The sequence below is a fragment of the Lissotriton helveticus genome, chromosome 5_1, assembly GCF_964261635.1.
Source record: "Lissotriton helveticus chromosome 5_1, aLisHel1.1, whole genome shotgun sequence".
Lineage (NCBI taxonomy): Eukaryota > Metazoa > Chordata > Amphibia > Caudata > Salamandridae > Lissotriton > Lissotriton helveticus.
Window position 1 is genome coordinate 2,121,934,561 of NC_136065.1, and position 13,997 is coordinate 2,121,948,557.

Consider the following 13,997-nt stretch of genomic DNA (forward strand, 5'->3'; position numbering starts at 1 on the left):
TGTGCAGGGGGGCTACTCCACACATCATAGCCAATGAGGGAGGGTATTCCATAATTTACATTGTTTGCAGATTTCGGTGTAAACACTTAAGCTGTTCGTAGCCAGACCTAAAAAACGCAGCACTGGTGTTAGATGTTTTTACATACATTGGAAGGATGAACGTGTGGGAGTTTGACGTACAAAGGATGGGAGAGGCAGGAGCGCCAGTGCCCTTCAATAAAAGTACACACTGAGCATCCTTCCAAGGAGAGCTTCTTCGAGCTTGGTCGGTCACTGAAATTGGACATTTAATACAACATCACCAACAGCTGGTAGAGCGCAGCAAGGCATTTTCAGCAGCTAGTGGTATACTTTAATAACATGAACAGAACAAAATTCACTCTGCAGGTTAAATATGCATTTTACAACTTATGAATGGGGAAATAAGACAGCCACACACCCAAGTGAGTAGTTTTTTTTCTTTTAATAAAAGTTGAAATTAAATAAAGTACAGGATAAGCCACTATAAATAGAAATAGGCCTTGCAGAGGAAAGTGCAAGTTATTTGTATTGCGGAATGTGGAGTTAACATACAATAATGCCCACTCTCGGGATACAATCCTTTAGAACAGTGGAAGGTTGCAGAGTGCAGCTGCCAGCAGAAAACACGCAGGGCAGCGACCGGCCTGCGGTCAGAGGACTATCAGGAGCTGCACTTACAGTACAAATTGAAACACAATGTGCACAGTCACACAGCAATCCCAGAGTACCGGGAGCTACTCACAAGGCCTTTGAGGAAGACCTTGCAGGGAAAGAGCTTAAGCATCAAATGTGCGTCGAGCGATTAGAGGGGTTCAGCGTGAAAGCATAGAAAGAGAAAACAGACTTCAAAACATCTCCAGTCTACAGAAATACCTATCAACAAAAAAGTGAACTTGTTCTTAATTCTGAAATACAGTAAAACTTGTGCAACACCTCTTGTAGGACTAGACTGACAGGGTATTCTAACTTCAGTCCTAGTATGTTTGGGGACAAGCGCAGGAGCGGCTTTACCTGTATGTAAAATGACAGGTATGTAGGATAGGTATTTTGACAATAGATGTTCTGGAGCCCATGCTTTTACACACCAACCACAAAGGATACACCTTAGACCCAAAGAGCTTACATTATTAATGGTTTGTTGCAGTGTTCCTGTTGTAGATGAGCAGTAATCTGATGCTTAAAAGGAGACCCAGACATGTGCTTAGAAACCACGTGTGTCATACACGCTTCTCTCCGCAGGCCTGCAGGTCATGCAGTGGGGCTTGTTTCTTTCTATGTCCCCACGCGGTCTCTCAGGTCGGAATCTCTTTTTCTGGCAATCAAACCTAGGTTCAGACTAAGCAGGATGGGAGGTCGCTCCTTTTGTGTCTTGGCAGCTGAACTATGGAATTCCCTTCCTGTCCATATTCGTGCCCTAAATAGCCTGACTCTCTTTAGACGTGCTATAAAAACCCACCTTTGCCTCTGCTGACTGATTCTCCTTTTTTTCAGCATCGACTTGTTGTGTTGTGGTACTTGATCAGGCGCCAGGACGCCCCTTCGCTGGGGCAGCTGTGCGCCCAATAAAAGTTATTAACATAACATAACATAACATGCCTGGGGGAGAAGAGTGTAATATTCATTGGGTAACCTTCACAGCATCCAAGACACCACTCTGCAGGAGAACCACCCCAACAACCGCATTTAAATACATAAATACATATGGTTATAACAGTTAACATACAGGAATAATTCCCAACCTCACCCTTTAATCAAAGTGTGTTTGCAATGCCGCATAACTGGCAGCAGGGTCGACGGTGGAGTATTCCAACTGCGAGGGTGTCTTTACTCATTGAACTGGTAGGGATCCTTATTACTGACAATAACTACAGCTAACCCCAACTGGTGTTTGCTGCAGGTTAGGATGATCCGGGCCAGTTTTTCCCACAGTTCAAGTAAAGCATGGAATTGGGAGGAGTCAACCGATTTTACCCCCAACTGACACGTGGTTACAAGGTTGAGTGCCCTCACTGTGGAGTCCAAGCACATGAGGTCACATGCTATGAACTGTTGTGGCATGCTATGTACATTATGTGGCAAGCGATGAATTATGAGGCAAGTGATACATTATGTGGCAAGCGATGAATTATGTGGCAAGTGATAAATTATGTGGCAAGTGATAAATTATGTGTCATGAATTATGTGGCAAGTGATAAATTATGTGGCAAGCGATGAATTATGTGGCAAGTGATACATTATTTGGCAAGTGATGAATTATGTGGAGGGGAGGGGCTATAATCATGCAGAAGACGCCGCAGCTGCCAAATTGCAGTGCTTGTGGTGTGTATTTTCTGTATCTGTTTATTATTCAGTTACGAAGAGGAGGTGGCGCCATTTCGGAAACTTGTCAGTGGACAACCTCTAACATTTCTTATGTGGGTGGACATGTGGCCTCCAGAGCTGCACTCTGATCTCAATGCTGCTCCATTTTGCTGCTGCATAAGTCATAGGTGGGCTGCATCATTATATGTCAATATGCAACATATTTTATATGTCCCTTTTTATAAAAACAAAACGTAACTACTGCAAAAAAAAATAGCCAATGCCATTTACAATACTAAAAGCTCAAACTTTGCCTAATGCGAGACCTATTGCATTGCAAATGCTTGTTCTAATAGGGGCATTCTGTGGTGGGTCAGCAGAATCGACATTCACGCATGGGCACAGAAGGGATGTTTTAGGGAGTTCTAGAATGCTGTTAAATAATTGGGAAATATGTAACTCTTACATCTGTTATACGGTTCCCCATCTTAAAAGGCTTCTGCTCTCTAAGGGAGAAGCAACACACTTGGTGATCCTCTGGAGAGTCACCTAGACAGCTTCCTCAAAAGAAGCTCCACAAAACCTAGTCTTTCAGAAATGACTCCAGGCTAGCCATTTTCTATCTGGTAAATTGAGGCTGAAAACCTGCAAATCACCTAGCTACGCAAAAAATGTTTATTTCCCACTACATAAATTCAACTTCTGAAACAGCGAAAGACAAAAACATTTTCAAACAAAGGGAGAATTAAAAGTTAAAATTAACATAGAAGAAAACAATTTGCCTGATAACTACCACATTTCCACCCATGTATGTATCTTGCATGTTCGGTTTGAACATACACAAAGTATCAGAGGACGTACCAATTTTGTTCGGATCTTCTCCAACTGGATTAGGAACGAGGAGAGACCTTGTCTCAAAGATCCTAAGGCCTTGAGGTCCGCCAGCAAAAACAAGGCCATACTTGTTTGAAACGACCAGGAGGCTGGAACGATGCTTGGGAAGCTCTTCTGGGGCCTCAAAAATTCGAATCTTTTTGAGCTGCCGGAAAGCAAAATCCTGCAAGACCAAAATGGTATTGAGTTTTATAGAAGACATTCGGAGCCACACCACAACATACAAAGACATGCAGTACCTATTTGTTAATGTAAAACATTAATCATTACCCTTCAGTAATGCCCTGCTCCTGGAAGCACCCCCTCCAGTAATGCCCTGCATGCATCGCCCCGCTCCTGGATGCATTCCCGCAGGCAAGCCCTGCCGCTAGACTCTTCCTCACAGAGATGGCCAGCTCCTAGGCGGATCCCCCTTCATTGATGCACTGCCATTAGAAGTATCCCACGTCAGTAATGGCATGCCACTGGATCTATCCCCTTCCAGAGATACCATGCTGCTAGACATGTCCTCCTCCAGTGATGTCTTTCCCCTAGACTCTTTGCCCACAGAGACAGTCTGTCACTACACACACCGCCAGAGGTGTTGCTCTAGACACACCCCTTCTGCCTGTAAATGGATCTACATCCAATGGTGCACTTGGTGTAGGACCATCAACCCACCAACATTCTGTAGCGATTCCCCGATTCTAGCTATTCCTCATGTAGTTGCACTGTCCCTTAAAACAGTCCCTTTAGGGAAGCCCTGCTTCTAAACATCTCCAGTTATGGCCTGGACATCAGCATCCTCTGGGGTGGTATACTAGCCCGACACTTAGACTGCAATGGAGACATGCACCCTGGGCCTAATCCAGCTCCTGGGTTGTGCCATGCCACTGGAAGCATCAACAATACACAGGAACCCAATAGCCACCCGGGAATACTTGAGGAGCACATTACCCATCAATACGAGATATCAGCTTTCACACATTTGTTTTCTGCTTGTACCTATTAGGTAATTTAGTGGAACATAGAGAGCCAATCAGGGAAAACAAAAGCTGTAGACTGTGCAAAAGAGTCTTTTGTGACTTTGCCTTATTTAAAGAAAGTTTTACTTAATTTAAAGAAGAACAAAAACGAAGCATCGACTGAGGTCACAGAATCACGCCCGACTCTCTAAACACAGCTTTAGGCAAAAAAACCAAGAAATGGGCTATATTAAAGAGGAATGTCACCAGGTAGAAACGACGATAAGAGTTAGGGACATGGTAGAAATTGGGTTCCATGTAAGCTGCAGTTGACAGCAGTTAGTAAGCAGCCACTGTCTGCTGTACTCTTCCGCCTCCCTGTTCCTTTTGTAGCACCTCTAGATAACTATTCTTAACAATCCCTTTGCTGGAGGAGTTGATGCTCTATGTGCTGTCAAACTGTTCTGGTTTGCCTATTAAAACAGATAGTTTTAACTACCCATCAACCATGATACATCATTGGACTTTTCATGTCTCAGGCAATCTAGACTCAAGGATTGGTTCAGCAACGTTTCTGGTTTAGACCTGACAGAGTGCCAGAGCAACAGGAGGGGCAATTTCACAAAGACTTCTATGTACGTACAGAACCTGGAGGGGAACAGCCAAGCACCTCTGTAGTCATGGGGGCACTGCCCGGGGTTTGTGCGTCCGCAGTCATGTCTTCAGTAAGCCTAAGGTAGTCCACAGGTGGGCCCAGGTGCCTTTCTGACATTAGCGGGCAGGCATCAATTCCCGGTAGTCCTCTAATAGCTCATGGCATGTGGCAGCATCCCTATGCCACTTGGTCCTGCCGGGTTCTTGCCTCCTGTCCCAGTGCACCGACACCCTACGTTTAACTAGTATCAGCAGCATGGCTGTCAGTCAGCGAACCTCCGGGAGGACCTCTATGAAATATCCTAACAGTGCGTCCATGCGTCCACATCCTATGTACCATCCACAAATGTCTGTCAGGTAGTGGTCCTAAGTTTTTGGCGAAAGTTTTCGCCCCCTATGTACCCGGAAGATCTTTACGCTCTAGCAACCATCAGCTTATACAGGTACCTAGGATAAAAAAGTCAAGACAGGGAGGCCGTGCACTGGCCTATACTGGACCTATACTATGGAATTCACTGCCCCATACACTGAGACTAATCACTAATCACCTAGCGTTCCGAAAGTCCCTTAAAACCCATCTATTTGTGAATACCTAATTCTCATCTGCAGTCCAACTATTATCTCTGACCATGGAACAGAATGCTCAAATCTTCCTCTGGCAAAGCGCGGAGATACCCCTTCGGGAGTCTATTCAGGCGGTATATAAGAATATAAATAAATAAATAAATAAATGGGGGTCAGTCTTCTATGCAACTTAATCCCATCTCAGAGTGGTAAAAATATGACAGATTGCCAGGAGGAACAGATAACTAAAAATGTATTTGTTAGGAAACTGTTATCTGTAATTCTGATATCTCTCGAATGCCCTGTATTTCTGGTGGCCATAGAGATTAACTTGACCTTCTAAATGTTGGACATCACACCGAAGGGGCAAAAAATCCAATTTAGCAGAGAACCTGAAGATTGCCGATATCGACTCTGCGCTTTCCTTACTTTCATAAGGTGTGCCCAAGTACCTTTGTTATTTAAAGGAATCCCAAAATACATAAAGGTCGATACAAGAAGCAATCTGGAATTTTTTACAAAAAGAGACTTCACACTGCAAGGGTGACGACAACATGCCATGGAATAAGACTTAGTGGTGTTAATAGACAAATCCAGATCATTAATTAAGCAAAGCTGTCAAGTAACCTCTGCAAACCTACTGCAGTTCTTGCCATTAAAACACAATAATCTGTATACATTCAAACAGGCAGATGACTAGTCCTCACCTTGGGAGCGTCAGGCATTCAGCAAGGACGATTTGAGCTCATTGATGTAGAGACAAAAAGAGGAAGGAGCGAGAACGCAACATTGCCCAACACCCGCTCTATTTGGAAAAGCGGTGTGCACTCTCCGTTAGGGCAGTACCTGATCCATCCAGACAAATCAGTATGAAGTTGAAATAGAAAGAGCACCAGCAAACCCTCCACCACTATTTCAGTCATTCTGTCCCGTAGTTTTGCTCATTTAACAGTCGAATGAAGAGCTGGGTCCATGAAAGCCAGATATTGGGAACCATTCTTGACCTTCATGTACTTGTCTATTAAGAGATGAAGATTCAGACATTGTTCTGCCATCCCCAAGCCTTATCTGATGCCATAGTGCACATCAGATAGTTTACCCTTTTCATGTATCCATACCCGCAGCCGATCTAAAAAAAAACTCTACCAAGTATCTAAATTGCAGAGATTATCAAGGAGATAGGTCGATAACATTTGAAATTGGCTCTGTCCTCCTTTTCTTTTTTAATATTGGGACTACGGGATTTAAAAATACTTTGTAGAATACTAAAGGTACATTGGAAATGTGCTAATTTGTGGTACTGTGGTTCAATGTTCCTTCTATTTTTTTTTCCCTGTTTGCGGCCGAAAATGGTCTCTGTGCACTGTATTCAAGGCCATGTGAGACAAAGACATGTGAGAACTCACTAACCAAGCGAGTGCACTACCAGAATTAGTGGCGTTTGCCAGGTGAGATCACTCACCCTATAATCCTGCGTAGCTTTTCCTGGCCTTGTAAATAAGGCCCCCTTTCATGCATTACTCTTCGTGAAAGGGGTGTTCAATGGGTGTTGCTGTGGGTGTTCCCACACAACATCCATGGAACCTGGCACAATCCAAGATTTACAAGGTTTCATAAACCTGTGAGTGCGTCAGATTCCTATGCGTAAGGGCGGCGCAACAAGGAGAAATACCTTTATTTCTCCTCATTTGGCCTTTTTCTATGTGTGCTGCATTCTGCAGCACAAAGAAAGAGGAAAACTCATGTTGTGATTGCTTGTGTGCAAGAAGGTGTTCATTCCTACACAAACACCAGCACCCCTACAATGCAGACACCCTTGCACCAAGGCGCTTGGGTGCCTGCGTTGGCGCATGCAGCCCATTGTGCACCAGCGCAGGGGAAAAGGACAGGAATGCGCCGTGTCTTGTAGATACGGCACATTCCTGCCCTTTTCTTTTGACGAATGGCAGTGCATCATGAAGGCTTGCTGCGCTGCCGTGCATCAACATATTGTAAATGAGGGAAATCGTTTTTAAACACAAATAGGGCTGGGCGTAGTTTGCGAAGTAGCGCTACGCGAAGCTACGCAAAGTGCACTACGCGAGCTACGCGTAGCACTACGTGAACTGCGTAGTACCCTGTTCGCACTGTGCAAGATGCAGTTTTCAATGATTGCACAGTGCGGACAAGCATCCGGTACTGTGCAATCATTGAAAACGGCATCTTGCACAGTGCGAGCTGTAGTTTTCTGCCGCTCGAGATTTTTACTAGTGCAGCAGCTTCTCAACGCGTACTGGTAGTTTCTCATCGCGAGCTGTCGTGAGCATATGTGACCACTCGTAATGAGAAACCTGACCTCCCCACGTTGAGAATCTCGCCGGGAGGATTATTTTCCTCCCGTGACGGGCAACTTGATGTTGCTGATCGCGAACGAGGAAGAAGTCTCGCCGGGATGTCATTTTGCTTGCTCGCGGTCGCCAACTTGACGCTGAGGACCGCAAGCAAGCAAAAAATGACCGCTGCGCTACGCGTGTTTGCACTGTCCTACATGCAGTTTGCGTAGTGCAAAGTACGCTAGCGTAGTGCTTTGCCCAGGGTTAAACACAAACCACTAGTGAACTAATAGGCAAGACAGTTCTGATGTAAACTCTGTAGGTGGCCCAGATTGTTAAAGAGCAACATTACCCTCTATTAAATCACACACAATAGCTTTTTGTACAACTGGTATTCTGAAATCATATCTGAAAGGGATTTCATATGCCACACTGAAGAAAAAGGAGTTTTGGTCAAATATGATATTTGTCTAAGATTGTACAAATAAAGCAGGGAAGCTATGATTTTAGCAGGTTTAACTTTGTACAAATCAGCCACCAAAAAAGCATCTATTTGTCTTTACTCTTTTATGCCAATGCTCTTATTTTAACGCAATGTGCATTTTTCTGCTGTTTTTATTTAGGGCAAGGCATTGGAACATTTTACATGAGCATCAGTTGTATTGTTTTTGTAACCTGGGGAGATTAAGTGATCTGCCCAGAATCACAGGATGTTGAGCGCTGCCGAGATTCGACTGAGATTCAAACTTGCTTCATCAGCTCCAAAGTTAGCAGCAGCTATGGCCATAGGGCAGCAGAAGCCACATGTAAGCTTATTAAAAAAAGATTCCGGTTTGAAAGGCCTAAGTGCATCCACATAAGCATGCACTTCACACCAGCTGGACAGGTGACGGCATTGGTAACAGCCCTGTGCCCGTTAAGTCATACTTTCCTTTTCCAGAGGCCCCCCATCAGAAAAGCTATGGAAGAGCAGGTGTTTTGCTCCTATGACAGCGTGCACCAAGAGAAAACTTTCTTCCGCGTTAATGATTTAAAAATCTCTGGAAGTCTTTCACTTTGTGCGCGCTCCAGCAGAGGCAGTGCGAACATGCAAACAGTAGGGTGTTACAGGGAACATAGCTGTGGTTGTTCTGGAGGGATCAGGAAATATGAATTTTCAAAGAAACCAGTAATTACTGTTTCTTCACTTAGCGCAATAAATCATTATATTGGACTAAGTACCTGTAAACTTTGTAAAACTTTTTTAAAGTTGTAAACTACTAAGCGGCCAGCTTGGGGACCTGGGAGTCACAGCAACACCAAAGTGGTCCATTTGGACAGTTACCACACAGTCAACCACAGTAGACTGTAATGAAGTGGTCCTGATGCAAGGGATATAGGATGCTGATTCTGTGTTGGGAGGTCTTCCTGAGGCCACTCCTTGGTCTAGGAACATGGTGGGGTGACTTTGGCCACAGGAGTCGGTGTCCCTCCAAGTCCAGTAGAGGTCTAGCCAAACCCAGTTGTCACTGATCGACTGGTCTCCAGTTACAGCAAAACCAGTTGTTCCCCATAACTGGAGATAACTTCCTTCCTTGAGCGACCAGACTGTACCCCGACATCTCTTCCAGATCTAGCAGACTCAGATGCAACTCTGGAGGGCCACGACTTGTCTCCCAGGTTACACTTCAGTGGCCAAGCGTTCTATCTACTAACTCACCAAGACAGGCTTCTGCAGCTTTTGCGTCCCCCTTGTGGCTCTTGGAAACACTGAGGCTTGGGGATGAGTTTGGTGTAGTCTCTCTTCACTGGGTCCAGGGAACAGGAGGGGAGTACTTCGGTCCTCTCTTCAGTTGAGGCGCGATTTGAGGTGTTGTTGACTAGGATGCTGTTTTATTCCCAGTTTGTGCTCTCTGGGGATGGGGCGACTACTAGCCAATGGGCTGCCAGGTCCCCACCAGCCTAGTGATGACTTCCTGCAAAGTGTGGCATCTAGTTATCCCAGCTTTCACTATACTACCCACTCCCAACATAGCAGAAGCTTTCTCCTAGAGTGTAGAGCTCGCCAGCTTATCTCTGAGGTGTGGCTACTCAGGGGCTACATGTCCCCAGAAAAAATGCTTTGACAATGGCTTCTCCTTTTCTGTCCCTGACGGCAACGAGCCTGCCAGAATAAAGGGGTAGGCTTTCTCGTGTGTGTGTCCACCATTTACCAGTCGAAGGTGGCTCTCATTGAAGCACGCATTTTGGGCGGACGCCCTGTTTGGCCTTCCTGGCAGGCAGAGGTGACCACTCTTAATTAACGGCAGGCCTTTTGTATACCTTCCTGAGAGCCTTCACACCTCTCACCAGGACGGCATAGGGCTATCTCATTACCAGTAACCGTAAGCAATAACTGAAATACTTTGGCCAACAAAGTGGCTACTTACTAAATGTTCCATTTGTGCAAAAGTTACATTAAATTTTATTCTTTTGATACCCTGAAGTATCATATTTTCTTGATCTATTCAGAAGGTAGCACTGCTGAGTTGTCAGCATGTAACACTTTACTTGCCAATGGGGCTACTAGCCTTTCCTCAGTAAACACAACAATGCAGGCTTTTATCTATCAGGACAAGTAAAATTAAGAACCCATGTCCAACCTTTTAATATAAAGTACCCTGCCTTTAGGGTGCAGTAGACCTGCCTTAGGAGATGATAAATAAATATTAGAAAGTAAGGTTTAGGAATTGACATTACTTTAACCAGCAAACTCAAGTTAGCAGATAAAAACTGCTCTGCCAGCCATCACTGGTGGACTGGGATTTCACACTCTGCTATGCTCCACTTGTGGTGCCACAATAAGTGCTGCAGTTCAAGAAAGACACTAACCTACAAGCTCATATACTAGGGACTTATATGTTAACTTATGCAAATTGTGGGTGAAAAATCAGACATAGACCTCTTAAGGGTTAGCGCAATTCAAAGTAAACAAGGATTTTTAATGCAATAGGTCTTGCATTTAAGCGAGTTTAAGCTATTGGCATTGTAAATGACAATGCCTTTTACTGATGCGATCTGAAAACCTGCAAGTGGTGCTTAACCCCTTGCAAGCTGATGACGGCCCCCATCCGTCATGCACTACGGCGCTCGTGTGCTGATGACGGCTGGGGGCCGTCATAAACCCGCCCACTCGCGATTCTGCCGCACAGGCGCAGAATCGCGGCAGCATGCAAGGGGTTAAACACAACCTTTGTATTTATAGTTCTTGCTTAGGAGAAGCAAGGCTGGCAGTAAAAGAGGAGCAGTTACTGTCTGCGTTGCCCTCTGTCTGCGTCTCCCTCCCTCTCTTTTACCCACCCGCTTGCTGTTTCTAGCTCTTCCCTCAGCCCCTGCGTTATTGTCTGCTAGTCCCATCCTTCAAATGTGCAGTTCAGAAGCAGACGCCTGCGCCCAGATCTCTTCCAGTTACCCCAGCAGATCTAGTTCCACCGGAGGCACGCTCTCTTTAAGCAATCGATCTGCTCGGAAGACATTGGTGACAAAAGTCTCCAGTTTCCATTTCACGCTCGGGCCTTGCAGAGTTTCATGAATCGATTGGCCTCGTGCACTGTTTAGAATACTTGTCTTGGGGTTTAACATTGCAGCTTCCGTCTTGAACTCTGTATTATGGCCTTTTCGACTGGCACCGTGCCCACTGCTGGTATTCTGTGCAAGCTCTGTTTGGGCCCTCCACACAGTGTGGTGTGCCCGTGCATTGGACGTCACGACCAGACGCGTGCGCAGAACCTGCGAGCGCACCAGGCAGCGTTCCGTAAGGAACCGTGGCATAGGAGGAACCTGTCACTGAGAGGCTGCTTTAAAACTTGTTAAAATGTATTTGGCCATTTGTTTCAAACCCTGTCCCGTTGTCCTACACATGGGACAGCAGGATCTTCTCGGACATTCCTTCTTTCCATTTTGTCTGTTTGCCATTAATGTATGTGTAATTACATCTTTTTTAAATCTAAGCATACGTTATATTAATTATTTGCATAGCGCTGGTTGCTACCTCAAAGCACTGACGGAAGCAGTAGAGAGAGAAAACCAGTGAAGCACAATGCACCGCGCGCTCAGCTTTCACGTGGCTGAGTGCAGTCAGTAAAAGGTGCTGCAAAGACAGCGCCGGGCAGCGGTGCACCGAGCTTATCGGCAGGAGCGGTGAAGCACAGGCTGCGATAATTCAGGATGTCAGGGTCAGTTTCGCAGACTAAGTGTTGTAACGCAAGCCCTATGCGGGGACAGCAGATGTGCACGCGTACGGAGTGCAAATTTCCTGCACGGATGCGTGAACATCTCCTGTTTCACAGACTGAGTGTTGCAACGCAAGCCCTACACGGGGACAGAAGATGTGCATGCGTACGGAGTGCACATCTCCTGTCCGTATGTGTGCACATCTCCTGTTCCCCTTCAGATGCAAAATCCATTACAATAGATCTTGCCAAGGCGCGCAACACATGCGCTGCATCACTAGGCGATACCTGAAAATAGGCAGCAACAGTCCAAAAACTTAAGGGTGATCATGCAAAAAGAGGCATTTCCTTACAACAGACAACATTTGTTTCCAGACGTTATGTCCTATTTGGATAACCCCCCTCCTCCCCAATTATACCGACTATTTTAATAATGAATTATAGAACTCCAAAGATGTTAGAAAATAATGGATTCACGGATGTCTTCATTTAATTGACGAGTTTTGTTTGAACAACTATTTTAATCTACTGTGTGGTTTAATGTACACTTTTTACAATACACACATGCATATAGATTTAAAGTGTCTACTATAATGGCTTAAGTAAAAACACAATGAAAGTTATTGTCGTTGGTAATGTTTAAAGGGGCAGAAAAGTGCAGCTCGTGTCTGTCCCCAGGACTGCAGTGTCTCTTCTCCTGCAATCATTCTAACTCCCAAAATCCACTCCAGCCTACCACAGCTCACTTTGGAGGACCCGATCTAACCCCTAAAACTAATGTGTCAATAACAAGGCACCCCTAAAGCTCTCTTGAACCAACTGTACTCCTCAGTTTCAGGATCCCTTCAACCGCCAAGCGTGTCACAGCACCATAACAATCCAAACACTACTTCCTAGGGTGTTTACCACCCAAACAAGCTCCTGGAGCATTAGGCTGTGCCACTTTCAATCCATCCAAAGACCCTGTATCCGCCACATAACATCACGATGTGCTTACCCGCCCTCCACCACAAAGTTCTCAGGATCCATACGCCCTGCGGGCTGGGACATGGCATCCATGCACCCCATCGAGACACCCTGCAGGGTGGCATCCTCCCTGGACCGCAAGGGCTCTGAAGACACCTCCTTGCACCCCCCACCCCCATGCTGGCTGTAGACTGGCACCCTGCTCAGCACATGCACAGTGCAGTTAGGCACAAGGACCAGGGCACCATGAGGTCGCATCTTCCCATGCACGGTGGCTGTTACTCTGCCCCCCAGGCCGAGTCCATGCTGCAGCACCCCTCTGCACCCTGCAGGCTGTTACTCAGCCCCCCACAGCCAGCTGCCCCAGGCCAGGCCGAGTCCATGCTGCAGCACCCCTCTGCACCCTGCCTACCCCCTGCAGGGTGTTACTCAGCCCCCCACAGCCAGCTGCCCCAGGCGAGTCCATGCTGCAGCACCCCTCTGCACCCTGCCTAACCCCCTGCAGGCTGTTACTCTGCCCCTAACAGACAGCTGCCACAGGTCAGGCCGAGTCCATGCTGCAGCATCCCTCTGCACCCTGCCTAACCCCCTGCAGGCTGTTACTCTGCCCCTAACAGACAGCTGCCACAGGTCAGGCCGAGTCCATGCTGCAGCATCCCTCTGCACCCTGCCTATCTAAAGGGTGTTACTCAGCCCCCCACAGCCAGCTGCCCTCACCTTCATCTCTCGCTCGTTGGGTAGGTCCATATCTTCCTCCATGGCTGCCTGCTGGCCCGGCTCAGCCTGCCCTCCGCTCTCTGCCCCGGCTCGGCCGACCCTCCGCTCTCTGCCCCGGCTCAGCCTGCCCTCCGCCCCCTCTGCTCCTGCAGGTCCCGCACACCGCTGTCAACTCCCTGCGCACTATCCAGCGCTTCCGGCGCACGTAGCAACGTCACAATCAGGGCGCCGAAGAGAGTCGGAGCTCTGGGCACAGCTTCCGCGTGTCAAGCCTCGTTCTGGCGCTGGGACGGAAGAGTTTCCTTCGCGCGCAAGTTTTCAATTTGCTTATGTGACCGTTACATGTTGTAGTAGGCATGTGTTTATGATATTTGATATGTTTGTTAATTTTTTAGTAGTTAATAAATGTAATTTAATGTAATGTTGTGATTTTT

At 46.4% G+C, this 13,997-nt stretch overlaps 1 protein-coding gene across 3 annotated transcripts in view; it reads right to left on the reverse strand.

Annotated features, from left to right (window-relative positions):
• The window catches only part of NUP214 (nucleoporin 214), a 369,960-nt gene extending 356,176 nt beyond the window's left edge, over positions 1-13,784 (reverse strand). For 2 of the 3 annotated variants that reach the window (XM_078646199.1, XM_078646200.1), the window contains exons 1-2: positions 13,564-13,784; positions 3,184-3,379 (exon numbers count right to left, since the gene is read on the reverse strand). In XM_078646199.1, the coding sequence (XP_078502325.1) occupies positions 3,184-3,379; positions 13,564-13,605 (238 nt within the window). In that variant the 5' untranslated portion in view covers positions 13,606-13,784. The remainder of the gene's footprint in view (positions 1-3,183; positions 3,380-13,563) is intronic. The other variant, XM_078646198.1, reaches the window with a different exon arrangement.
• Between the last annotated feature and the right edge of the window lie 213 nt (positions 13,785-13,997).